Source organism: Camellia sinensis, chromosome 4 (genome assembly GCF_055761805.1).
Source record: "Camellia sinensis isolate YWXY chromosome 4, ASM5576180v1, whole genome shotgun sequence".
Taxonomy (NCBI): Eukaryota; Viridiplantae; Streptophyta; class Magnoliopsida; order Ericales; family Theaceae; genus Camellia; species Camellia sinensis.
Genome location: NC_138964.1, coordinates 109,327,363 through 109,355,226, shown reverse-complemented (window position 1 = coordinate 109,355,226; position 27,864 = coordinate 109,327,363). Strand labels below are relative to the sequence as shown.

The window sequence follows — 27,864 nt, the reverse complement described above, 5'->3', positions numbered from 1 at the left end:
ATGATCATCATTCAAACACATAATAAAAATTAATTTAGTATAAATAAATAAATAAATGTCTAAAAGATTTATCAATTTTACATAATTTTATTTTTGGTGGGTAGAAATAATTTTAAAATTTTAAAAATATTTGTTTAACATTTATTTTTGTTAAATTAGTTTATATTTTATCAAATTGACAATTTTACTCTTGAAAAATCTAATGATATCTTCAATTGTCCTTATTTGGAACAAGATTCAAAATTCAGGGTCAAATGTGTCACAATTGAAAAGTTAGGGACCAAAATAACACAAGCCCCAAACTATGGGGACTATTTGTGTAATTTGCCCTTGATTAATTGTGCTGTAAGGTTGTGGATTTAGGTAGAGATTTTCACTTTAGAGTGTTGTTTGGACTTGTGAGACTCATCACGAGTCTCATTTTGATTATGTGAATCATTTATTTTATAAGGTCATGTATATCATTAAAAAAAAAGGGGTCGATACAATAATCATAATATCTTCATTTTATCACATTTTTTACCTCAAAAAAAAAATTATCTATTTTTAAAAAAGATACATATCGTTCATTTTGTTTTTGGAGATATATGTAATACTAAATAAATTGTGATTATTAGATCAACATTTTTTTTATATAAATGATATAAATAAAATATCTTACAAATTAAATTATTTGGATTACCAAAATGAACTTATGATGGGTCTTACTGGGTCAAACAATACCCTCCTATCCATATGAGAAGCCTATCTCGTGGATTTAAATCTTAGGAAGAAAAATTTTACACCCTTTGTTTTGGTTGCTAACAAACTAATAATGATTCATATTGTGTAACCCAAAAAAAAAAAAAAAGCAACTATACTTTATAATTAGCGTACATTGACCTCCGTTGGGTTTGAAAAAAAATTAAAAGACTCACAATTTTAACATAATTATACTAACTCTTATTTTAGTTAGATTAAAGAGATCGAAACTAATATTAATAGAATAAAAATTTAAAGATAAAAAAAATATAAAATATATATTTTAATATAAAAGAGATGACAATATTAATTTTTTTATTCATAAAACTAATGAATTTATGATAAAAAGGGAAGCCAAGTTTTATTTGAATTAAAATCTTAAAAGAACTCAATTTAATTATGTTAAATTTATGAGATTCCAAATTTGAAGGGAGATTAGTGTGACTTATTCTTATAATTGAATTGTAAGGCCAACCATGAATTATCGGCCCTCCATAAATTGGGTCAGTTTAGGCTTGTTGGCCTTTACTGCATCCAAAAGCCCAGCTCATTTTGAGTGAAATTGGGCTGAAGCCCGTCTGAAAGCTCAGCAAGATTCAACTTGGCCACTTTAATGTTGTGTTTGGTTGGGGAATTTGAGTAGGGATTTAGCAAGAGAAAAGAAAAAATTAGGTGAAATGTGAATAAAATATACTTACATTTCACCTAGTTTCACACACCTTTTCTCGTTCCCTTTCCAAATCCCTCCCAGAATCTCTCAACCAAACATATGAATCATATTTGTTAGGTCATTAGGCTAGGGGTTGTTTGGGGTGTCCTAAATAAGTGCATTTTTTGTCTTTTTAGACTAAAAAATTAAGGTTGAAAATATGGATGTTTGGATTAACTTTTTGACTTTTTATGGAAAAATGTGTAATAAAAAATTGTAAAAATTGATTTGTAGGGAAAAATTTGAATTGGGAGTTGTGCAGCCGTAATTGTTGACTTTTGGTGAATAGTGTTAACTTTTTAACTTTTTGAGTAACTTTTTGACTTTTTAACTTTTTTGAAAGTATCCAAACTTGGCCTTAGTTTTAAGCTTAATTTTGATGATTCGAACCGTTTATATTTTTAAATTTTTTGTATATATTATACATATAAAAAAAATAATTGGATATTAGAATGTACGTGTTTGAAAAACTATTTATTAATTTTTTTAAAAAAATAATTTTTAATTCAATAGTTTGAACACATATTTTTTTTGATATATCAATTTAATTATTTTACAAATATAATATACTCACCAAATTTAAAATGGAAACGAATTGGATCATGAAATTGGGTCTGAACGTGAGCTCAATGACCCAACAAGTAAAAAGTAAAGTCAAGGATGGAATCTTGATTCTGCCCTAAACCTCTCAACTCACTTGCATTCACCATATATATTGTATCTTCTCCTCCAAAACAGCTCTCACAGGTCTAGGGTTTCTTGCAGCTGCGCAACAATGGTAATCTCTCTCTCTCTCTCTCTCTCTATGCATACAAATATATGTGTAAGGGCTTATAGAAGTGGATGAATGGAAACAGGGGAAGGGAACAGGGAGTTTTGGTAAGAGAAGGAACAAGACCCACACCCTCTGTGTGAGGTGTGGCCGCCGCAGCTTTCATCTCCAGAAGAGCCGATGCTCTGCTTGTGCTTTCCCTGCTGCCCGTAAGAGGACATGTAAGCCCTCTCTCTCTCTCTCTCTCTCTCTCTCTCTCTCTCTCTCTCTCTCTCTATATATATATATATATATATATGTATGTATGTATGTATGTATTTGGATCTGATGGGTGTACAAATGCATATTTTCAGATAACTGGAGTGTGAAAGCGATCCGAAGGAAGACGACTGGGACAGGTCGTATGAGGTACCTCCGCAACGTACCTCGCAGATTCAAGAGTGGTTTCAGAGAAGGTGATACCTCCCACCCCCTTCCATTTTTCAATAGGGTTAATTTCATTTTTATATGTATGCTGTGGTTAATTTTTGTAAACTATTAATTAATTTCATTCATTTTGTTCTTCAAGTTTCTAATTTTAGATAACATGATCAATTTGATGTTGTTGATGGTTCTCCAAATTTGTAACATTTATCGCCTACTTTGATTAATAAAAATGTCATTTCAAAATTTAAACATATTTGCTATTTTGAAATGAGGATTCTAGAAGTACTTGACTATTTGTTTGTGGAGTGCAAGTAAAAAGATAAGTGTTTAGTTGGGGTAATTTTATTTCCACACATTAATGTCCCTCAATTCACACACTTAAATGAAAATTTTCTTTCATACAGTTGTCCTGGAATAAAAATTTCATAATACTCCCCATCTTCTTCCATCCAAACCCTAATCCCCGCATCACCAATGCCACCTCTCTTCTCTACCCAGGAAGTGGATACAGCAATACGGGGATATGTATACGGAGATATGCCAAAATTTGAAAAAGTAGGATACGGGTACAGAGAGGATACGTTCATTAAAAAAAAGTTATTTTTATAATTCATATAATGTAATATGCATGAAAATAAAATCTAAAGCAAACTAATAAATAAAGAAAGAGATTTTTATTAAATTAAGAGTCTTCAAACATTCATAAAATATCCAAAACTAAAAGCAAATGCAAATGCAAATGCAAATTAAACATCATCTTTATATGCCAACACCAAAAAAAGAACGAGTAGAGAGAAGAAACATGAGAGAGCGAGAGAGGAGAGAAACGAGAAGTGAGAGAGACAATAAGGATACATCAATTTGATAAATTCTACTACTTTAACTGTCACTATGTTCATCTTATTAAAGAGCTAAACAAAATATTATAAGTAATATGTGATTTTGCGTATCCGACACATCAAAATTAAGTATCCAATACTCCAAAATTAATTAAGAAATATCAAATACTTTTAAGAAGTATCCGATACGTATCCATGAGTATCCAAGTAGTATCGGTGTATGATAAGTATCCAATACGGATACGTTTTCTTTTTTAAAGTATCCGTGCTTCATAATTTAAGGAGTAAAAGTGAAATTAACCTTAAATGTATGTATATGTATTTGTATATCCTTTTTGTTTTTTACTGAAATTTTTGGTGTATGTTCATCTAGGGACTGAAGCAGCTCCGAGGAAGAAAGGATCGGCACCTCCTGCTTGAGGCAGTGGATGACAAGGCTTTTAGTGGGCATGATTTTGATGGGGTACATGCATTATAGTTTCATTTGGCGTGTTCAAGTGTTGGAACAGACAAATTTTTGGGAACATCATTTGTTTGGTGTTACTCCAATTCAATATTGAGCTTGTGCTTTTGTTCTTTTGATACATTGTTGATTTTGAGTTTTAGATACAGATTGATGATTATTGTTTTGAATCCCCATTTTGTCGAGTCTATAGATATTATGATTTTGATGATAATCAGTTTTATTTGCTATAATACCTGGACCTACGTATCTAATATCTAGATGACTCGAAGATCTAAGACATCAACTCATCAAGTGAATTGACCATGACCACCCAGTTTAGGAAGTATAACTTGTTATAGAGTGCGTTTGTGTACTGAAATTCCAAGAATCTGTGTTTTTTGTGGACTCTCTTTTTTGTTTTGCCCAAACCGTATTGTGGGCGTGGACTTCATCGCTCCAAACACCTCATAGCATTTTCAGGGTGCCTGCCTATTCAATCATTTACGTGTGATTTGATATCTTGCACATTGACCCTTCTAATGGATATCGAAGATAAAACTTCGTTATTGGTCTATAATCTGACCTAGGTAAATTCATGAACTCGATTTGATTATTCCTTCGTATTCTTAGTAAGTTCAAGCATATGAACCATGAATTGTCTTTTTATAACTTATCAATGTAGACAAAGGAATAAATTCATGAACTCCATTTGATTATTCCTTCGTATTTTTAGCATTTTTCAAGATGGTAATAGATTACCTTCTTCCCTCTTTGATGAAGAAAATTCATTACACATTTGTAATGTGAAACCAAGGAATATTATTACTATTATTGCTCTTTCTGTGATAATGAACTTGGTTGAAGTTGGCATGGTGAATGCTAGTTTATGGCTTGAATCATTAGGATATATGCTGTGTGCCACCAACGAGGGCTAGAATAGAATATGCTTGGAGACATTTTTATGTTGCCCAAGTGATTTGGCTGACGTAGTTGGACCTGTTGAAAGATTGTGATTACACATCTAGACACTGTCAGTCTGGCACCAATTTTTGGTTTTTATTTTTAGGGTAAATTACAACCCACTCTTTGAGATTTATTTAAATTACAAATTATCTTCTATAATTTTAAAAATTACATTATGCCTTTTAAAGTTTTTAATTTCATAACAAATAGGTCTTTTTAAGTTTTTAATTAATTTTGTTAAATAAAAAAATCTGATAGGAAGATATTTGTAATTTTTCAAACCACTGTAGGTAATTCATATTTTAAACAAATTTTAAAAAATGTATTTGTAATTTATCCTTATTTTTATTAAAGGGGAAATTACAGATCAGCCTAATTGATTAAAATTAAATATAGGGTGCAAGCAACTCTGTATGAAGTTGCGCTAGAGGAACATTTTCACATTTTAGTAAATATTTTCCCCGCTACCTCTACTGTTTCTGTACAGACTTTTTCCTCCTTATTTTTAATTGGGAAATAGTAAATGTGTGCAAATAATTGCAAATAATTAGGTGCAACTTTTTGTGCGTGAAAAACAGATCCTATTCAAAAGAATTTATTTATTTTTTATCATTGTATTTATTTACTGTTTTAACTAATCTCTTATGTGCCATTTAAAAGTAAAAGGGCAAATTACACTTTACCTCCTCAATTATCACTATTTTTTACCTTACCCTCTCAAACTAAAAACTGATACAATGGATCCTTTCATTTTTTGAATGTTTTCAATTTAACCCTTATGTCTTCATTTTGTTAACAAAACAGATAAAAAAAAGTACATGTAATATGTGCATGTTATATTTATGACGAAAATATCATGTAAAGATCTATAATAAATATAACATATGCACATTACATGCGTATTTTCCGTCTATTTTGTTAACAAAATAGAAATATAAGAGTTAAATTGAAAACATTCAAAAGGTAACGGGATACATTATATTAATTTTTAGTATGACCATAAAGCAAAAAACAGTGATAGCTGAGAGGGGTAAAGCATAATTTGCCCAAAGTAAAATTTATCATGCCGCATGAGAAGTTAAAGCAAAAAGTTTTAAGAAAATAGTTAGGTTCTTTATCCAGGGTCATGCATACATAGTCATTATGACATTTGTGATGTTTACCACAAATGTCATAACTAAATCATTTTCAGGTATAATTAAAAAATAAATAAAATAAGTCGTAACTAAACATCACATAACCAAACATTAAATAACATGTCATAATCGAAGGCCTTTTGCATCATAATATAAATAATAATCATAATAAATTATAACTAATATCACAATAAATTATAATTAACTCTACAAAGATTATAATTGGAACATGTACAAATCACACCATAAAATTTCCCCTATCCAAAATGTGTTTAGAATTTCCCCTATCCAAAATGTACTTCAAAATTAATCTGAGTTCCTAGCGAACGCAACCACTTGAGGGTAAATGTATGTAAAGAAATTGGATTCCACCTAATCTTGTTTTTTTTTTGTATTTTTGGTTTTTGTCATTCTTAAGGGGGGGCTTTTCCCAAACTAAGCCTCTTTTGCATCTTATTTCTCAAACTAAACCTAGTTTGGACGGAATTCCCAAACTAAGTTAAAGCGCTATTACAAATCGCACTTTTACTGTTTGAAGCCCAAAATTTGATGAATATTGAAAGCGCTATTGTAAAATGCGCTTTTAATTAATAAATCGCTATTTTAAATCGCGCTTTTAACATAAAAAATTTTTTCTAAAGAAAACGCTATTTGAAATAGCGCTTTCACTGTGCATATAATTTTTTTTTTTTTAAAAAAAACATTATTTGAAATAACGTTTCTACTGTTGACCAAAACCAACCCCCACTGACATACGCACACACCCACAAACACCCAACCCACACTCTTAACCATTAAAATAATATAATTTTTATATATAATAATAATTTATAATAATAAATTATATAATTTTTATAATTTTCATAAATATAAATCATTTTTAAGTTATGGATGGTTTGATTTATAACACGTATGTAAGGGTAAAAATTTTTATAATCAAAAATAATTTTTGCAATTTTTATAATCAAAAATAATTTATAAATTACCAAAAATAATTTATAATACGTATGTATTATAAAAAATTTTATAATAATTTATAATACATATGTATTTACTTTAAATAAATTATATATAATACGTATGTATTATATATATAATTTTTATATATTTACTTTAAATAAATTATTTTTGATACGTATGTGTTATATATATACTTTAAATAAATTATTAATAAATATATAATAATTATTTTATAAAATAAATTATTAATAAAATTTTATAACCCGTATGTATTATAAAATTTTTTATAATAATTTATAATACGTATGTATTATTTAAATCTTTACATTTTTTATTTAAAATTTTTTACAGTAAATCTATCTTCACATTTTATAATACGTATGTATTATTCAAAAATAATTTATAAAAATTTATAATTAATACGTATGTAAATAATTTAATACGTATCTTCACATTTACATTTACAGTAAACCCATCTTCACATTTAATACATACGTATCAAAAATAATTTATTTAAAGTAAATATATAAAAATTATATATATAATACATACGTATTATATATAATTTATTTAAAGTAAATACATACGTATTATAAATTATTATAAAAATATTTATAATACATACGTATTATAAATTATTTTTGGTAATTTATAAATTATTTTTTATTATAAAAATTGTAAAAATTATTTTTGATTATAAAAATTTTTACCCTTACATACGTGTTATAAATCAAACCATCCATAACCTAAAAATGATTTATATTTAAGAAAATTATAAAAATTATATAATTTATTATTATAAATTATTATTATATATAAAAATTATATTATTTTAATGGTTAAGAGTGTGGGTTGGGTGTTTGTGGGTGTGTGCGTATGTCAGAGGGGGGTTGGTTTTGGTCAACAGTAGAAACGTTATTTCAAATAACGTTTTCTAAAAAAAAAAAAAAAAAAAAAATTATATGTACAGTGAAAGCGCTATTTCAAATTGCGTTTTCTTTAGAAAAAAATTTTTATGTTAAAAGCGCGATTTAAAACAGCGATTTATTAATTAAAAGCGCATTTTACAATAGCGCTTTCACTATTCATCAAATTTTGGACTCCAAACAGTGAAAGCGCGATTTGTAATAGCGCTTTAGCTTAGTTTGGGAATTCCGTCCAAACTAGACCTAGTTTGGAAAATAGGATGCAAAAGAGGCTTAGTTTGGGAAAAATCCCGAAAGAAAGAGCATACCGTCAACGGGAAGAGCATTGCAAAGTGCATTTTCTACCATTAAGATGAGTGTGAAAATTATTATTACAAAAAGAAGAGTGCTATATGCACCAATAAGTATAATAACTAGTTTACCAATCGATGATGTCGCATAATTTAGAAGATTTTTAGTATTTGTAATATGATTAACGAGTGTAGTCAATAATACTGTTATAACTAGTGTTAGTACACTAATTGGTACATGTAGCACTACCATTACAAAAAAAAGGGTGACTCGTTTAAGAAATCTCAAAAAAGGTGCTTAATAATTCCATTATTTACATTTCACACTCCCCACTCTACCTTCATAAGTAGTCGAAACAAAACTTTTTGAAACTTGCAATTTAAGTGCTACTAGGAAAGAATGAGAATATGCTTTGTTGCAAGAGAAGAAAAACGAAATGTAAACAAGGAACATAGTCTTTAAGAGATAAGTAGTTTTACACAGGTAAAGAAACATCTTTGTGATATCCGTACCAATCTAGAGATTTACATGTAATTTTACTCAAAATAGCAAACTAAAAGCTATTTACAAACTGGGGCCAAGTCTGACCTCATGAGTTTGCCTTCATCAATTGAAATTGCAAAAATCAATTTTCATGTCACAAGTTGCTGCAGCTACATGTTCTTCAACAAATTACGTACGCCTGAAATAGGAAACATAAAAAAGGCCAAAAAGAATTGCTCTTGAACTGTGATCAAGAGAAACATGTAATTATTGCCATTAAGTAGGTCTGAATTCCCCAAACTTTTCCTTTTCTTCATGCAACTGCCTGAACACATAATCCATCTCCGGGAATGCTGACAACAGCAGCAGCTCAAGAATGTCAAAAGCCAAGTGCTTCAAACACACAGATGACTGCATAACCAAAAACACCCAATACAATTTTATCATTTGTTGCCAATTTTTACACGTCATACAAGTCAACCTAATGAGATTGGCAACTGTACACAATGGGCAAACATTTTTTTTACCAGATATACTTATTAAACGGACATACAATAATAAACTGAAACCAAGGGAAAAAAGTAGCAGAATATTTTGATGTATTTTCAATGACAGAGGGACCTTTGTCGAATCTACCAAAAGAAATAAAACAAACCAATAAACATGGATTGGATATTTCTGATCTACCTGCATTTGGTGTTCAGCATAGTATAAATTTTCTTAAGCAGAAACTTCCTTTGAACATAGCAAAAAAAAAAAAAAAAAAAAAAAAACGAAAAAAGTAAAGATATTTGGGTCAATGGATGATAAGTTATTTTTGGATATGTATTAATCGTGCATGGACATTGTAAATAGGCGCATGCTCTCTATTAGCAGAAGAGTTTGGCATCCAAATCCCAAACTTACGTTGTGAATTCCGACCAATCATGTGACATTGCATTGACACCAGTACCACAATCTTTTTGACCCAATTTAGGTAGCATTTGGTAGAGTTTTAGAATTATGATTTGAGAATAGAGTTTTATTCTGAGTGTGTGAGTTTTGGAATTATGATTTGAGTGTGAAAAATTTATTTAGTTATGAGTTTTGCTCTTTATTAGCATAAGTTTGGCATCCAAATCCCAAACTTATATTGTGAATTCCGACCAATCATGTGACATTGCATTGACACCATTACCACAATCTTTTTGACCCAATTTAGATAGCGTCTGGTAGAGTTTTAGAATTATAATTTGATAATAGAGTTGTATTTTGAGTTTGTGATTTTTAGAATTACGATTTGAGTGTAGAAAATTTGTTTGGTTATGAGTTTTGAATTGAGTTTGAAATTTTTGATGTGACATATGATATTTGATTAAAAAACTTACAACTCATAATCAAATACACAATCCAAAATTCTATTCAAAGCTTATAAGAATTTTTTTTTTAAATTCCGAAAATATTTTTTATTTAAAATATAAAAATAGCAGGTAAAAAAAAAAAAACTGAACATTGTTCCAGTCAAATGGCCAGACGTCCAGGAGAATGACCGGGTAGACGTGTTTTTAAAGTGAGTGGAATCAATTTTTGAAAACAATAACCAAACACCACACTCAAACCATGGGGTGGAATTAACTTTACAAAGTTCTACCAAACAGAGCCTTAAACTTTCTTCGAATCGAGCCCAAGAAGTGGGTATCAAATCCTTTCCCCCTCCCTCCTAATGGCCCAAAAATGAAGTCACTGCCACAATCTTTGACAACATTCATTTCCCGAGAAATGGAGGGAGGAGAGATGACGAGCTTCGAATGATGCCATCTTAAGAAGTATGGACACAAACACGTGACGTGACACGACACGGACATGCCAACACGTTAATTTTCAAAAAATGCAAGACACGACATGTGGAAGACACGTATGAAATATATAATTTTATATATTTATTATATGTTATATATATGAATATATCATTCAAAGATAATAAAAAATATAATATGATACTAATTCCTATAAATTTATATAGTTTTTGTTTTATTATTGTGTCTTAAGTTGTTTTGTTCAAACTTATAATTAGTTTCACATGTGTCTAATCGATAAACACATGTGTTTAAGCAATTGACATGTGTGTCCTCCAAGTGTCCAAATAATGTCCAGGTTTTAAAAAAAAATTAAAAAATAGGATACGTTTTGAAGAATGTTGGACACATGTCCTAAGAGTGCCAGTGTACAACACGGACACGACACAGATACGTCACCTTTTTAGAAGTGTCAGTGCTTCTTAGATGCCATCCTTAAATTCTTATGGAATTTTATTTTGATAGTGTCAAAATATTATATTTTAATAATAAAGAGAGTTCAATTATTATACTTTAGAAGTGTTATTTCAATGATGCAAATGTTAAATACAAATATTATATGTTTTATCACAAAATGTAAAAACATTATATTTTTATGTTAAATAAAATATTTTTATCACAAAATGTCAAAAATAAAAATATTATATGCAAAAGTCTCATCGTAAGAGATGTAAAACAAAGAGGGTGTCAAATTTTTACTATAGGTAAAACTAATGTCAAATTTGGCACAAATTTAACAATGCTAAAATATAGCACAAAGTTTAACTATTCATTGAAAAGTTCAAAATTGAACATCATGCCATCTTTTTTGACAATAACAAGCCTTTTTCCCATAATAAATGGACCCAAGGAGGAGCCATAATGTTTTCACCTGGATTTGTCCTGCCTGAAGTACTGGTTCAAGGCAATGGAAGCTATAAAAGCACCCTGGTGCTTGAAATGTTTCAGCAAAAATTCATGTACGGACGCAACCTTTTCAGTTTGGTATTGTTTTCAACTAGGTATTTTCATTTTTCTTGTTTTCATAAACAAAAACAATGAAAGATTAAAAACACCAAATGGTTTTCAAAAAAAGTTTAGTTCAGTAGCAAATATTCCTTGAACCATAAATCAACAGTTTTCAAAAAAAAGTTTATCATTAACAGTTGTTACTACCCGGAATATTGACAGAAACAATAGCAAGCATCAATCATATTAACACAAGTAGAACACTGGGCTCTTGATACTTGTGCTGTTGACAGTCAAGACAAGTTCAATTCTCTACCAAAAAAATTAAAGTTGTTGCTAAAGATCGAAAACAGTAGCGACAATCAAAAGCGGATGATAAATCTCTTTCATAAAAGAGAGGAAGTGAACTAGGATTGAAGTAGCACAGACATGCAACACACTGATGTTTAAAAAAAATGTAGGACAGGATACACCTACTACACGTTTAAATTTTACAATTTTATAAATTTATTATATGTTAATCTATGAGCAGTTTATTCAAAAGTAATAAAAAAGGCAACATAAAACATTTTAAAATTAAAAATCCATATATATCTTAACATCAAGATATCATTCATGTACAAATTGCATTCTAAAAAGTGCAAAACAATTGTATGTATTCATCGTATAAATATTTGAAATAAAAGTGAAGTGTGAGAATGATTGTAGCCTCCTTCCTTCCTTTGCGGAGGAGATTGTTCATCATCCATTTGCTTTAGAACACAAGGATCTAACAAATATATGAGCTTAATATTTGCATGCTTCCATTGTGTCCAATTTTCAACTAAAAAATGCAATGGCCATGTGTCCTCACTTGATATCATAGTTATCAAGTAAAAGTGAAGTGTGAGAATGACTGTAGCCTCCTTCCTTGCTTGGCGGAGGAGATTGTTCGTCATCCATTTGCTTTAGAACACAAGGATCCAACAAATATATGCACTTAATATTTGCATGCTTCCATTGTGTCCAATTTTCAACTAAAAAATGTAATGGCCATGTGTCCTCACTTGATATCATATCTATCAAAACCCATACCAGACATCAACAAATTTAAGGGACCAAGCCAATGGGTCACCACTGCAACCACTTGTGCTAGATGACTTACCGAAGACATTGTGATTATGTGTATTTTTATACACGTGCATATATAAGCATAGTTATTCCTTTCATTATATAATTCTATTCTCCACTAAGAGGCACGAACACAGACACGGATATGCGAACACTTAACTTTCCAAAAAACGTAAGACACGACAAGTTGGGGACACATTCAAAATATATATTTTTATACTTTTATCATATGTATATTTTTAAATATTTAATATGTATTTTATGTCAAATATTTAATTTTACCAAATTTATCAACCTTAGGTATGCTATTTTAGTAAAAAAATTTAAAATTAAATTTTTTTTTTAAAAAAAAGTACTCAGCATGTCCATAGAGTGTCCTTAGCGTGTTCTCAATGTGTCCATTGCGTGTCCTCAATGTGTCCCAACATGTCCTCAGTGTGTACAAAGAGTCCCAACTTGTCCAACTCTTTCCAGCACGTCTGACACGTGTCTAGTGTCCAGTAGGGGTGAGCAACGGATATATCGATCCGCCAAAACCGACCGAACCGAACCGATCCGCCGCATTTTGGACGGATGCGTGATGACGAGCGAACGGTTGTAGATTGATTTTCTCCAATCCGCCAATCTGGCGGACAGATGACGGATTTGAGATTCTTTTGGCCGCAACCGAATCGCCAAACCGCAAACATTCCTAGTAATTTATAAGACTTTGTGTTTTTAATTTGTTTAAATATTTTGTTTGTGTTTTCAATTAAAAAAAAAGTTTAAATATTCTATTGAAAAAAAGTTTTCAACTTGAATATTTTTTTGAATTGAAAAAAATAAACGTATTATTTATCTATATTTTTTGTTTTTAAATCTATCTCTAAAAATAGTAAGTAGAAAATATGATATATGTTGGTTGGTTTTTGTTTTTAAAAGCAGATATAGATGTAACAATACAGAGACATATAATCTCTACTACTGCTCTGTTCATGGTTTTGTTGGTTTGAATTGCTTTTATATTTTAAGAACCACAGATTGTAATACTTTATGTGGATAAAGCATGTTGTGATTGTAGTATGTGGATGAGACATGCAGTGATTGTGATATTCTAAAGTTTCAAACTTTCTTACTTTGGATGAGGTATGCAGTGATTGTAATATTTTTTTATGTCATTAACTGTAATACCTTTTTTTTTTGAAGAAGAAGAAGAAGAAGTGCACAAGTTGAATTATGTTAAAAATTTATAAAATTTTAAACCGCCAAACCAATTCGCATCCATCCGTCAAACCGCCAATCCGCTCAATCCACTTCCACCGGATTGGCAGACGGATGCGGATTGATTTTCTCCAATCCGCCAATCTCGGATTAGAGGTTTCGTGGCCGCAACCGACCAGCACGTGTCTGTGTCTAACACGTGTCGGACACCTGTACGCAACCTCTAGAGAGGTGTCCATGCTTCATAAATTCTCCATCTAGATGTACATTTTCATACACAAATAAATATACTGCAATAATTATCTACACCATATCAATTATTTGACCCGAAGAGAGTAGCTATAAAGACTAATGCAAAATGATATTTTTGTAACCCTAAAGTTTTATTGTAAGAAACGTTGGCAAAATTCACAATGGAAGTTTGGCTAATTAAATAGAATAGATGGAGGTACGTGACTAACAACACATGCCTCAAAAACAAGCAACAATCCCTACTAAAACTGGACGAGCCAGTAGGTTTGGTCATTCAGAGAGTTTAGTGAAAAACCAAAAGTTTAGGAACGAATCAGCATTTGAAAGTATTGCAGCTTCATTGATCTGAGCAGTACATTTTATTTATTTTTTAATGTATACATCCTGGTCTTTTTGTGTGCAAATGGGGCAGGCCTAGGTTATTTAAATTGGCTTGATGCATGCATGGAGCAAAAAGCAAAAAGCATAAAGAGCCAAATAATTTGGTAACCTTGGTTATCACCAAGTCATGTTGGTCAATCTTTTATTACCTCTGTTTAATAAGAGGTAATAGAAGATTTGCCTATTTAAAGGTGTTTAAATAACCCACTAGATAACTTGATATAGTAAATTCTGAGATAGATTAATCAGAGTAGCTTGTTTATCACAATGAAAGTGATAGAGATGAAAATCACCTGAAGAAAGTAATAGAGATCCTTAGCACATTGTTCATACTCTTTACGACCTACAAGACCCACAACAGCAGCTGGTGCATTATCTGCATTCGATTAACAGGGTTTGCTTACATATCCAAGAGTGGCAATTGGAACTTCAATGCAATAAAATGTAGCCTTAAAATCCATGGGAAAGTAAAATTACCAATCATTAGCTCGTATACAAATTTTGCACGCCGATCAGCTTCCTTTTGTTGTTGTTCATCCAAATTGTGGATATCCTCTTTCTTAGGTGAGGATACAGGCATCGGAGGTCGGCCATGAGGTGAACTTTGGGGTGTGCTTCCAGAAGCGTTTGGTCGTTTTCGCTTTGGATGCTTTGTTAAGAATATTCCATCAGGCCAAAGTATCTACATAAATAATGCTGAGGATCATATTGGAATCCAAGTGACTGGCATGCCTATTGGTTACAATAAGCTCTCAAACAAATTCAAAAACATCAGTCAGGTTCAAGGCTCGTGTCACTCATATAAACAAATATAGCAAACATATCAATCATCCTTGCGGTTAACCTCATTTAAGAGTATGCTTCCAAACAAATATGCATGGACCATAAAACTTTCAGTTCATTTCATATCAAACAACTTTGGCCATCTAAATTCAGTATTGGAGACTGGAGTTTAAATGGTCAAAGAAATTGTACTCAAGCAAGTAAAAGGGAAAATAACAGTGACCATCAATCTAACTAGGTAACATTGGAAGCAAAAAAAATTATTTATCTAACCCAACAAGGCAATATTCACAAGGTAGGTGGTCTTTGTTCAAAACTGAGTGCAAGGAAAAACGAGCGCATTTAATTATGAATTGGCAAATGAAAGTCAAAACCAGCAGAAAACCTGAATTCTGTTTTATACTACCTGGTATCACGAAAATTCAAGCATAGCAGAGTTCATACAAATAATTGAGCAAAAGTTAAATCGGCATATTGTACTTAATTCAAGAAGTTTCTCAAAGATAACCTGCTCAATCCGCTTGATCCCTGCAGCAACCACTGATCCCCTACGCAAAAGCTGAATTTTCTCAATCAACCAATCATCAAAGGCATCACCCATTCCCAGTTGTAATACCTGTTTGGCCACCCAAAAAGCCTTCCTCCTGTGATTGACTAGAATTAAGCATCAGGAAAAATTTGGCAAACTGAATATACTTGGATAGAGTTTATCCAAAACAAAAACAAAAAATAAAAGAACAATCAAGATGATTTTAAACATAATTTGGCAATTAGACATCAAATACCTGATCCATCCACCATCTTGGACCTGGAAAATAACATCAACCAAATCTAATATGGGGACACTTAGATTTGGTGTTACCCACTGCATTGAATAAAGAAAGATTTCAAAACCCATGTAGAACATAAATGGGCAGGATGCCACATACTTTGAACCAGAATAAGTACAATATGACAAAGCCGTTCCCAAAGGTGAATATTAGAGTATAAACTTGAACAAGATCCAAAAAATAAAAGTGATTACCTCGGTTGGGAGCGTTGGATCAGTAGCAGCATCAATAAGTGACGGGGATAAAGCTTGTACATCAGCACATTTTCTTCCTATTATGGAATTTCCGGTCAGAGATACATTCCTTTGCTCCGCATTATCAGAGTCACTAGTCAAATCATCAAATGGCTTTCTAAATTCTTTTGCGGGCTTTTTTTGTGGAGAATGAATAGCACCTTGTGTATTCAATCTTGATCCACCTGCCACAAAATTACGTGGAAATTCCTTGCTTTCAGTATTTTGATGCTCTGTCCGGGAGGAAAAGGGATTTACTGATGGCCCAAGAGCATTCTGAACTTCTTTTCCTCTTTCATGTGGTGTATCATCTAGGCCAACTAGAAAATTCCACAACAATATGAGACAATAATGTGAAAATAGTAGACACAAGTGGCAAAAAAATTATTTGAAAAAAAAAATGAAAATGCTGCCAAGAAACACAATTCACCTGACAAGGTCTCAATAATAGATATAGAATTTGAGAATATATATGTCTGCACTTTGCAAAACAAAGTAATCAGAAAATTATCCATGAAACAAAGATGGCGTGACTTCTTCCCAACAAGGAACCATAAAAGAATTAAAAGAACAAACCAACCAACCTGGGAATCAACACTAAGGAAGTCCCAAACTTCAATTGATCCTGATATAGTTGGTAGCTGAAGAAGCTTCTGAGGAATGGTAACATATGAATGAGTCAATGAAAGAGATGTAGAAGAAACAAGAAAAACGTATCAAGACAAACAAAAAATATTACATCACATATTGAGTACTAATATGGAAGTGGACTTATTTCTGATGGGTAAACCCCACCCAGACCTATTTTAAAGAATCATGCAGTGATGGATATATTATAGCTTCTGGCATTACCACAATATAACAAACAGAGCATGAGTAGTTAATTAACCAAACAGAATAATACAAGATGAATCTCAGTAAGAAGAAAGTAGTCAACTACAGCATATTAAGGCATGTGAGTGATTAACAATCAGTGTGGTAGAATCAATCAATAATGGCGTCATGACAAGAAAATCAAGAAACAAGTATTCTAATCAAACTCTCGATTGAAAGCTATGTATTAGTATCTTTGGTTGGGAGGGTGAAGCAAGGATTTACTCTCATGTGGGGGTAGATATACCCCGGTTAAGACAGTTTTAAGTGGCATTCCCATTTATTTTTTATCTTTGTTTAAGATTCCAGTAAGGTTGCAAGGTCACTTGAAAAATTGATGAGGGATTTCCTCTGGGAAGGTAAGGATGAGGGTAAGAAGGATCATATGGTGAACCAGAGATAGTTTCCTTCCCAAAAAAGAAAGGGAATTTGGCCATTGGTAACATTGTGGCTAGGAACATGGCAATACTCGGCAAGTGGTTATAGAGATTTCCAAATGAATGTGATTCACTATGGCATTCTGTCATTAGAAGAAAGTGTGGGACTCAGAGTAATGGTAGGGATTCACAAGTGGTCATTAGGGGTAGTTGTCATGCTCTTTGGAAGTCAATTTCTCACCTCTATCCAATTTGGTCTCATTGGCCCCGTTTGGTAGAGCTGTGGGAAAATGATTATAACTTATAACCTAACAGCTTATAGCTTATAGTTATGAACATAACCTGGTTTTTTACTTATAAATTAAGTTTCTCCTCCCCCACTCAAAGAATAAGTTAGTTTTTGACTTACAAAAAGCTATAAGCTGTACTGTTAAGCTGAACCAAACACATCAAAATAACATAAATTAAGTTAAAAACTGAAATAAGCTTGAAATAAGCCCTACCAAACAGGGCCATTATCTTTTTGTGGGAGTGGGTAATGGGGAACTTGTTAGATTCTGGGACGATGTTTAGGTGGGCTTCTCTTCCTTTGCTTCAGGTTTTCCACATATATATAGAGCGGCCTGGTCTCATAATTATTCTATTGCTTCCATAGCTTGTTCCTTTTTGGCTCCAATTTCTTAGAATTTCAATTTTTTTACGTATCTTAATGATAGGGAGGCTAAAGAGTTGATGTCTTTGTTCTCAAGGGTTAATCATATTTCTTTGTTTCCTCTTTTGGAGGACAAGAGGATTTGGGCTCTTCATTCATCAGATATTTTTTCCTACAAGTCATTTTTTGACAATCATCGATAATCCTCAAGTTTTTTAGTTTCCTTTCAATAAAAGAATTTAAAAGGCTTGTGCTCCTCTTAAGGTGGTGTTCTTGTGGTACTTGGTTCATGGAAGGTATCGTGACAAATGATATTTTGCAAAAAAAAGAGACCTAATCATTCTCTAAATCTGCAATGGTGCATCATGTATTGCAGAGATGGTGAATCTTCAGATCATTTATTTTTGCATTGTCCAGTTGCTTTGAGTTTATGGCATAGATTGTTTCTTTTGAAGAATATTATGTGGGTGGCCTCAAGCTTTGGGTGGATAGAAGAGGGCCAAAGTGTTGTGGTATTGCGTCGTCTTTGCAACTTTTTGGGTAATTTGATTGGAAAGGAATACGCGGGTTTTCGAAGACAAATATTGGAATGTGAAATTTTTATGGGATAAAATTTGTCATCTAACTTCCTTTTGGGCTTTGGTGAATCCTCTTTTTAGAGGGATTACACTTTTTTTGTTAGCTAGCGATTGGTTATCGGCTATGAAGCACCGACACGTCCTCAGGGCCGGCGTACGAGTGTCGGACACGTGTCGGACACGGACACGCGGTGGACACGTGTCCGACACTCTCTCTAACGTGTCCTTTTTTTTTTTGAATTTTTGCAGTCGGAGACGCCATGGACACGCTGTGACACTTTGCGGACACGCCTGAGGTGGATCGAAGCCCTAACTGAAAGAGAGAACCCTAACTGAAAGAGACAGAGAGAGAAAGAGATCGAGGGAGAAAAGGAGACAGAGAAAGAGATCAAGGGAGGAGAGAAGACAGAGATCGAGGGAGGAGATGAGAGGAGACAGACAGAGACAGAGAAAGAGATAGAGGGAGGAGAAGAGAGGAGCCTAACCTGTTCAGATCAACGAAGAAGCTGAGGTATTTGTCTGCTCTCTTCTTCTTCTTCGCCTCGTCCTCTTCGTCTCCATCTTCTTCTCCTTCCTCTTCTTCGACTTCGACTGTTCTCCCTCTCTGATTTCACTTCCCCCTTTCACTTTCCCTTCTGTTTTTTATTTCACCCGTTTCTCTCTCTCTCTCCTCTTTTATTTTTTTTATTTCCTTCACTCTATTTTTTTCTTTTTTCTTTTTTATTTTTTTATCTTTATTTTTGTTAAACTTAAAATTCACAAAATAAAATTAGTATATATTTTTTAATTTTACATATAATAAATGAAATTTTAATTTTACATATAATATATAAAAAAGACTTGAATAGTATATATTATTACTATTATTACATATAATATATAATCGATGCCTAATTTTACATATAAAATAGTATATATTTTTTAATTTTACATATAATATACAAAAAAAATTAAATATATTGAACGTGTCCCTAGCGTGTCGTGTCCCCTATTTTTTGAAAATTTGCGTTTTTACGTGTCCGTGTCGTGTCGCGTGTCCGTGTCCGTGCTTCATTGGTTATCGGTGTGTGATATGTAGAAGGATTTTGATGGAGCCTTGTCTTGGGTTGTGTATTTTCTTCATTTTTTTATCTTCTTTGTAGAGGATGCCTTGTCCTCATTTCCTTTTGTTCATTAATAAATTTCTTTGTTGTTGATCAACAAAAAAAGAAAAAAATTTAGTGTCCTTGGTTGAAATCGAGATGTGTAGATCATATATTGTTCCCTCCTTCCAAAATGAATGTTCCTCTTTAAAATTTAGGAGATGCAATATATTGACTTGCAATTGACCTATGAGATGATTCTTCCAATGCTTCTCCACATTTGGCCTAAATAAATATCCATAAATATTCACAAGTTTATTGCATGACAGGGTGGTTACTGATAAAATCCAAAATTCTAGGGAAATAGAAAATTCTACACACCTTATAGCCTATTGGTACCAAGTTTACCTCTCCAAGTACTAGTGGGCAAGTTGAAGCCGACAAACTGCTTCCTAGTAATATATGCATGATCCCATGTTCAAAATGAAAAACCACCCTCCAAAATGAAGAAGAACAAGAGAAAAAAAATAAGTTCAAGTAACTTTATGACCTTCAAATACCGATGAAGCAATTTACACCGTTCTTGAATGACAGGCACATCTAGACCTGCTGACAGAAAATGCTTCGGTGGCAAATGAAGATTATACTCTGGAAACTCCTTAAGACGTCGATGGAGTTCCTCAAAATGCCGAAACCTATGAGAAGCAAAAATATAGTTAAGTTAAAAAGGTCGGAAAAGTTAATAATTATTAACCATCACAATATAATACATTACAACATTGCACAAATAAGGCATGTAAAAGGAGAATACGACAAGAGAACAAGGTTATCATTAGCACCTTCTTTTGATAGACCAACTATTATTATTTATATCCATAACGGATATAGAATAAACAGCAAATGTTCTAGAGCCACTCTTTACAATATTGGCACCCAATACCTGCAAAAGGAAATGACATGACACCCTTTACATGTTTCAACATATCAGGAAAAGTTTTAACCTGCAGAAATGAATAGAAAGTATAAAGTATCATGGCAAGTACCTCACATCTTAACTTCAAAAAAGATTTTTCCAACAAGAAGTTTTTTTTAGCATCGTCAGCCAAATTATGACTTTTGGGTATGGAAGTTGAGGACGCAGATGAAGAAGCAGTAGCTCCACTGTGAATTCTACCCAACATTTCTGCCTCATAATCATCACCAGAGTCCTCCGATTTCACATGTCCTTTATACGAATTCAGTATATCCTGCCCATCTCCTGATAAGAAGCTTGTTCTCTCAACTTCTTGCCAGACGTGTAACTTCTTATTGCTTGATCTAGACCTTTTCCTCCCAGGCTGTATCCTATGTAATCTAGAGTGTGCTTGCCCTTTACCAGTCTTCCTCGTCTTATGGCCTTCAGAAGCTTCAAGTGGATGATGAATGTGCGTGACAGAGAGATTTCTATTATTTTTACCATCCCAAACTTTAGTGACAGGAGAATCAAGACCAGTCACACTGCTGGATTCTTCATCTTCACTAGTACAAGAACTGCTCCCTGATTCAACCTCCTCCAAACGCATGAGATCATGCTCATCATCTTCTAAATATGAAGTAGCAGAAGCCTGACTTGATATGTTCTGATCATCATGGGTCAACAACTTGTCTGCCACAGGCTGATAATCAAGTCTAGAAATAACCGCAGCGCTCTCAGGGGAAGTTGGGGAACTAATCTTGGTTGCACCATGCTTTTCTTTTTGCTTGAGCATTGCCTTTGAATTATCTGCTGTTTTACACATTGCTGAAGAATTTTTCATGTCTGGCTGGCTAGCTTGATTTGCACCTTCCTTGTTTCTGTAGTTTCTCCCTTTAGTCCACATATTTTCAAAATTCTCTGGAGCAAGGGCTTCAGTCTTTCTGCGAGAAATCATATCTATCATATCACTCCACTGTCCTCCAGAGTGGTTTCGTTCAATATCTTTTCCATCACCATTACGAGAGTCGGATGGCAAAGAACTCCAAGAACGGGTCGATCTAGTATTCATGGAAAGCAAGGGATCCTTCGAAAAAAGTGTTCCATTCACATTGGCTGTCACAGATTTCTCTTCAGCAGTTTTCGATTGATCCTTTTTAAATTGCACAAGCTCAACACCCTTAACAGAAGGATCTAGAAACCGAGAGAAATGATCAGATGAAATCTTTGAAGACACATTTGATCTAGACTGGGATGCCACTTGTGCAGTAGTAGCTCCTTTATTAGCCTTGCTTAAAGAAATAACTAGAGATTCAATCCTTTCATTAATAAACCTGACCACATAACAATTGAAGAAAATATAAAAACCAGAAAAAGGACATGGTAAAACCACAAAAGCAAAACAATAGTAATATTTACCTTGGGTTTGCTAAGTTCAACACTGCTCGCATTACTACACAAGCAAGAAGCTCTCTAACAAAAAAGTGGAACAAAGAGCACTGCAAATCCTCCGGTCTGAATGTGAACGATATGAGACCATCCATTAAGTGTTGGAGAACCTGAAGAACAAACAAGAATCATAACTATGATGAAAAAGCGAGATGCTTTGAGCCTTGTAGAAAGATCTACAGAACTACAGACTAAATGTTATATGAAGATCAAGAAATGATGTAAAGGACCTTGTGCTCTGCTTCAGCAGAAAAAAGTGCGGGGTGCAATTTGTTCTCTGCAGCCAGCACAAATTTTAGTTCCATTTCTTGACGTTCATAAGTCAGTGATCCAAGTTGCTGCTTCTTAATCTTTGACTGACTTGCACGGTAAAGCTCCAAGTGAGTGCAGAAAATATTAATTATGTCCCTGCATCATCCCAGGCAAAACATTTACTAGTAAATGCACTTCCAAATAAAAAATAACCAAAAAATTGGAAAATGTATAAAGAACACCACTCAAATTAGAACCTTGTCAGAAGATCTATGAGATTTACATTCCTCATGCGAGATGAAATTTCTCCAAGAACACCATTTATAATCAGCACCAACTCCTCTGGACCTCGTCTATCAGGGGTTATGCGGGAGTACCACTGATCTGTCACCCACTCAGAAACTATATGTTTTGAAAACTGATTCAATGCATCCTCAACGGCGGGGGAATCCACTTTCCTTCTCCAGTCAGACTTCTCAACCACAGCTTTAGGACCTTCCAGAGGTTTCTGTTGAGAAGAAATATTTGATGAGGTTGGTTTGCCCTTGTATACTGCAGCTTTCTTCCGCATCTCAAAGTCCAGAGACAAATAGCGAAGGATGATTATTAAGAAGGCAGCAAAGGGAAAATTGACCCACACTGAGGCGCTTGTCACTGAAACATGGGGTAGTGAGTTGCAACTCATGACAATAGAACAAAGAAAACAAGACCAAAAATGCATGTGTAAAAAATAAATTTGAAGCATAATAAACCAGAAATAACAAAAGAATGAAAAGAATTATTTGGCTCACCCACGAATAAGGTAGAGGCCATGTATATATAATAGACTCATGATACAATTTAGGAAACGATATAAATAAGGAAACAATACTACATCAGTAATTGACAGATTATATACATAATACTAAAAATAAAAAGATTCTATGTACTCTAATTTCTATATTCAACACTCCCCCTCAAGCCGGTGTGAAGATATTCAACAATCGCAGCTTGCCAACAGATGACTGAAAGAAGCCGGCAAAAACTCAATGGCTAGTCCAAATAAATACTACTAAACAAATCTGGTAGTCCACTAAATAAAAAATGCCAAAAAAGTGATTAATACATCAGCGCCGAAAAAAACTCAACGACTAGTCAAATGCTACCAAACAAATTTGGTAGTCCACTAAATAAAAAAGGGCAAAAAGTGCTTAATACATCAACACCATACCCTAAAAAGGAAAAAAAAAAAAAAAGAGATTGAACTACCCTAGAAGAAACTGACTGGAATCAATGTTGGGACAGTTTAAAGGGTCATGCCGGACCATTGTAGGAATTAACCGGAATCAATGTCGAGACAGTTTAAGGGATCATGTTAGACCGATGTAGATAACTGGATGTTAAACCAACAAGCATGAAACACACATAACTTATGACGTGATGCTGAACGATGATGGCAACAAATGACTGAGTGCGCCAAGGGGCAGCTTATTAGAAAGTACACCAAGGGGCGGCATATTAGAAAGTGTGCCAGGGGCCGGCTTTGGTGGTACACCAGAGGGAGCGGCTTTAATTGTGCACTAGAGGAGGCGGTTTAGGTGGTGCGCCAAAGGAGCAACTTGGGTTATGCGCCAGAGGAGACGGCTTAGATGGTTCACATGGTATATCACCATACTCACCATGATATAGGTATAATGCCCCCCCTCTCAAACTCAAATAGGTTTGAAGATAGAAACCTATTTGAGATTGAAATAGAAGAAAAGACAAAGTGGAATAGAGACACACAAAAAAATATATTGCTAGTAAAAAAAATATGATAGAAATATTTGGGATAGGAATAACTTAGTAGATAGAGGAAGAGAGTACCACGAGTGATACTGAAAGAAAATATGGCAATGGAATGGCTTAAGGTTCGGCAGGCAGCCAAGGCAAGGCTGCCGGTGAAGCAAAATTACAAGGTACTTAACCTAACTCTAATACCAAAAAGAATGAAAAGAATTATTTAGCTTACCCATGAATGAGATAGAGGTCATGTATATATAATAGATTCATGATACAAATTAGAAAACGATATCAATAAGGAAATAATACTAAATCAATGATCGACACAATTACAGATTATATACATAATATTAAAAATAAAAAAATTCTATGCACTCTAATTTCTATATTCAACAGTAACAACTAGGAAAGTTGACAAAAAGAGGCACCCAGCCTCAAGACAACCACCTTTTAATTCGACAACATTGCATCACAAAGAACAAAAAGGAGAGGCAATTTCCTTCTTGATGGTAGATAAAATCCACTAAGACCTACAAGGGGGCGACAACTTGAAAAAGGCCAAAAAAAAAAGGGCCAACCTATACATCTATCTATGAGCTGATTGCTCCTGACAATCAATAGTCAATAAGAATCAAAAGAAATAAGCTGATTTCTCCTGCCAATCAATAAAGAACCAAAAGAAGAAATAAGCTGATCTCTCTCTCCCCACCACCCACCATATGAAGAATCACAATATTTGGTCCTAAGATTTGTACGTTTCAGAATTTAATGAAACAAAATCAACCCTTCAAGTAGAAGTTTCAGGTGAAATTGTAAATGTAACAAAGTCTCATATGCTGTCCTATTAGCAACTGTTGCCCTAAAAATCTGATCATTTACAGAATCTGAAAAACCCAACCAGGACTGCTACAAGACAAGGCAATTAATTGGTTATTGGGGCCTGATTTGGTCAAAAATACAAGCATTTGAGATTAGTCCCCAGCTGTCTTGAACTTAAGAGTTTCTGTTCAAGCTTTGCTTGGCTGCCAGTTGACAAACTTGCAAATTGAAGCACCTAACACAAACACAGTCACTTGTTCATCAACTTCCACAGATGACTTTTTTTTGTTTTTTTCACTCTCCTTTCGAAATTTCTATTGGCTTATTTGAAAAATCAGAAAAGTGAAATGGACAAAGAAAGATGACAATACAAGGATGAGGAGTCACAACATTATCTTAGCTGCCCATTTCAAATACAAATGGATATACAGCATGAGGGTTAGAACTTACCACAGATAGATCACTAAATTTGTTATAAAATATGCAAGCTTCTGTAGTTCACCATTATCAGTTGACCTCTGAAAATTGCCACTAACCAAAGCTATTGAGTATGTTTGGTTTGGTTTTGAGAGAGTAGTTTTTAAAAATTGTTTTGGGGAAAGAGTTTAGAAATTTTTTTGGTTTGTTTGGTTGTATATTTTGAAAGTAGTTTTGGAGTTTGGAATGATTTGATATTTTGTTGTAATTGAGTAGATATGTGTGAGAGAAAAAGTGATTAAGAAGGAGAGAGGAGAGAGAAAAAGTAATTGATTGATGTATAAAAGAAAGAAAGTGATTTTGGAAATTATTTTGGAAAAATTACAAACCAAACAAGTTTTTTAAAAAAAAATTCCCAAACCAAACATACCCATTATATCTTGATCATTCATTTAACAATGGAAGTCATTGTTTTCATATATGAAATAAATAGACTTCGTCACCAATAAATTGAAAGGCATATTACTCTCTTCACACTATGTACATGTCAAGATTTATTTCTCCTTTATTTTATTTATTTATTTATTCAAACCAAAAATGGATCTAGTAAACAAGTTCTAAATACCTAACACTGTTGCAAACACTATAACGAGCACGTCACCAAGTGCCTTGAGACATGAAGAAATAAAATTCGATTACAAGAAAATCTCAGCACAGCCAAATTCAGAATTTGGTATTTAAGAGAATACCAGAGCCTGTTTTACACTAAATAAAGACAGTTAAAACAATAAGGTAGTGTTTAGTTCACTAGAATGGAATGATCATTCCATCAAAAATTTCATTTCCATGTTTGAGGTTGACAAAAAAATTAAAATTAAAATTTGGGAAAATTACAAAATAAAATAAAATAAATAAAACGCTGAGGTTTTAATTTTGTCATTTTAAACCCTACTCATTTTATTTTGTCAAAAATATTCTTTTTCATTAAGTTTAACAGCTAAAAAACTATTTTTTTGTCTGTTTAATTTAATGGAAAAAGGCAAATAGTTCAGAATAAAACTATATCAAAAGATTAAGATTCAAATTGAAAAAAATTAAAAATTGAAAGTTTATTTTGCTACAAGAGTCAAACTATGGAGTTCGGTTTTATAATTTCCCCAAAAAATTATCATTACCATGGTAAGAGAATGGCTATTCCTTTCCATTCCAGTGAACCGAATAAAACACAACCCAATTTGCGATTAAACAGAATGCCAGAATGTGTTTTACACTAAATAAAGACAGTCAAAACACTAAGCTGAAAGCACACAAGTATAATATGAATGAGTAGTCAACAACACAGAACAAAAACTTCACAAACTCAATTGAAGAAAATTACTATCAACCAAATTAGCTCAGAAATTCAATGCACAATTCAGAACCCAAAAATAAAAACCCAATGGAACCAAATAAAACGATAATTTTTACCAAAATTTAGTGAAACAAAGTACCCAAAACTTACAAGACATGAGATAAGAAAGTCCAACGACGCAAATAATCAGAAAAACGATCCGCTTGTTGGCTTCCTCCACGAGGTCCCGAACCGTCACCGCCGGCTTTTCGGAGCTCATTTAGACCTCAGCTCAATCTTCACACCATAAAACTCATCAAATACACATAATACACACAGCTAAAATAATAATGTCTCAATCTATACACTTCCACTCCACAATCCTCAATTCTCTTCCCAGATTCTCCGAAAGCAAAATGAACTCTACTCATTCTGATCTTAGCGATAACGATACGAAAACTAGGGCAAAACTGACCAAATTCCAGAAAATTACTGAATATATGATTGAATATACAGAAGAAATTGGAACAAATTTCGAATTCAACCGTGTGCCAAGGCAAAGACCGTTAGGTTTCAGAGTGCGTAGCGTAGGGTATTATGGGGGTGTGTGTAGTGTATCGCCGTCGCTTTCTCTCTCTAACTTTCTGGGTCTATAAGATTTCGTGTGGAAATCAGAGTAGTAGGATAGAACTGGTAGGTTGTGATTCTGAGATTCAATCACAGCAGTAATATTTCTGTTGATTTGTTTGTTCTTAGAGGATGGTCTGGTCAAAAGGTGAAACTAGTCTGTGTTCAATAAAATTTGGGAAGGAAATATACTAGGGCGGTTCGCTGATCGATTTTATGCGGTTTGTGGTTCGGTTTTGACCCGTCTGCATTTATGCGGTTTAGGAAAAAGTCAACTCGCAATCGCCCGCAGTGCGGTTTGCGGTTTGTGCGGATAGGGTTTGCAAATGTGCGGGCGGTTGCAGACAGTTTGCGGTTTACACTTTTTTCTTTAAAAATTAATTTTCGAGTTTTTTTTTCTCAGCGAATTTAGACATCAGATTCATTTTATAT

General features: G+C 33.1%; 2 protein-coding genes across 3 annotated transcripts; one reads left to right on the top strand and one right to left on the bottom strand.

Moving 5' to 3' along the window:
* The first annotated feature begins 2,035 nt into the window (after positions 1-2,035).
* Positions 2,036-4,164, top strand: LOC114267447 (large ribosomal subunit protein eL37x). The gene is made up of 4 exons (XM_028208487.2): positions 2,036-2,228; positions 2,308-2,443; positions 2,576-2,677; positions 3,861-4,164. Exons 1-4 carry the CDS (start codon positions 2,226-2,228, stop codon positions 3,905-3,907), a joined length of 288 nt encoding a protein of 95 aa, XP_028064288.1. The 5' UTR covers positions 2,036-2,225; the 3' UTR covers positions 3,908-4,164.
* Positions 4,165-8,645: 4,481 nt separating this feature from the next.
* LOC114267448 (uncharacterized) lies at positions 8,646-27,624 on the bottom strand. 2 transcript variants are annotated; one of them, XR_003630944.2, is made up of 15 exons: positions 26,977-27,602; positions 22,736-23,132; positions 22,457-22,634; positions 22,197-22,336; positions 20,869-22,111; positions 20,665-20,765; positions 20,376-20,520; positions 16,848-16,916; positions 16,694-16,739; positions 16,225-16,583; positions 15,986-16,065; positions 15,709-15,854; positions 14,895-15,099; positions 14,711-14,793; positions 8,646-9,102 (listed from the first exon to the last, which is right to left on the bottom strand). XR_003630944.2 is itself a non-coding variant. In XM_028208488.2 (15 exons), exons 1-15 carry the CDS (start codon positions 27,083-27,085, stop codon positions 8,968-8,970), a joined length of 3,426 nt encoding a protein of 1,141 aa, XP_028064289.2. In that variant the 5' UTR covers positions 27,086-27,624; the 3' UTR covers positions 8,646-8,967. The 2 variants fall into 2 exon arrangements, 1 of the variants encoding a protein (XP_028064289.2); XM_028208488.2 differs by having other exon boundaries at positions 15,709-15,844; positions 26,977-27,624.
* Positions 27,625-27,864: the final 240 nt, after the last annotated feature.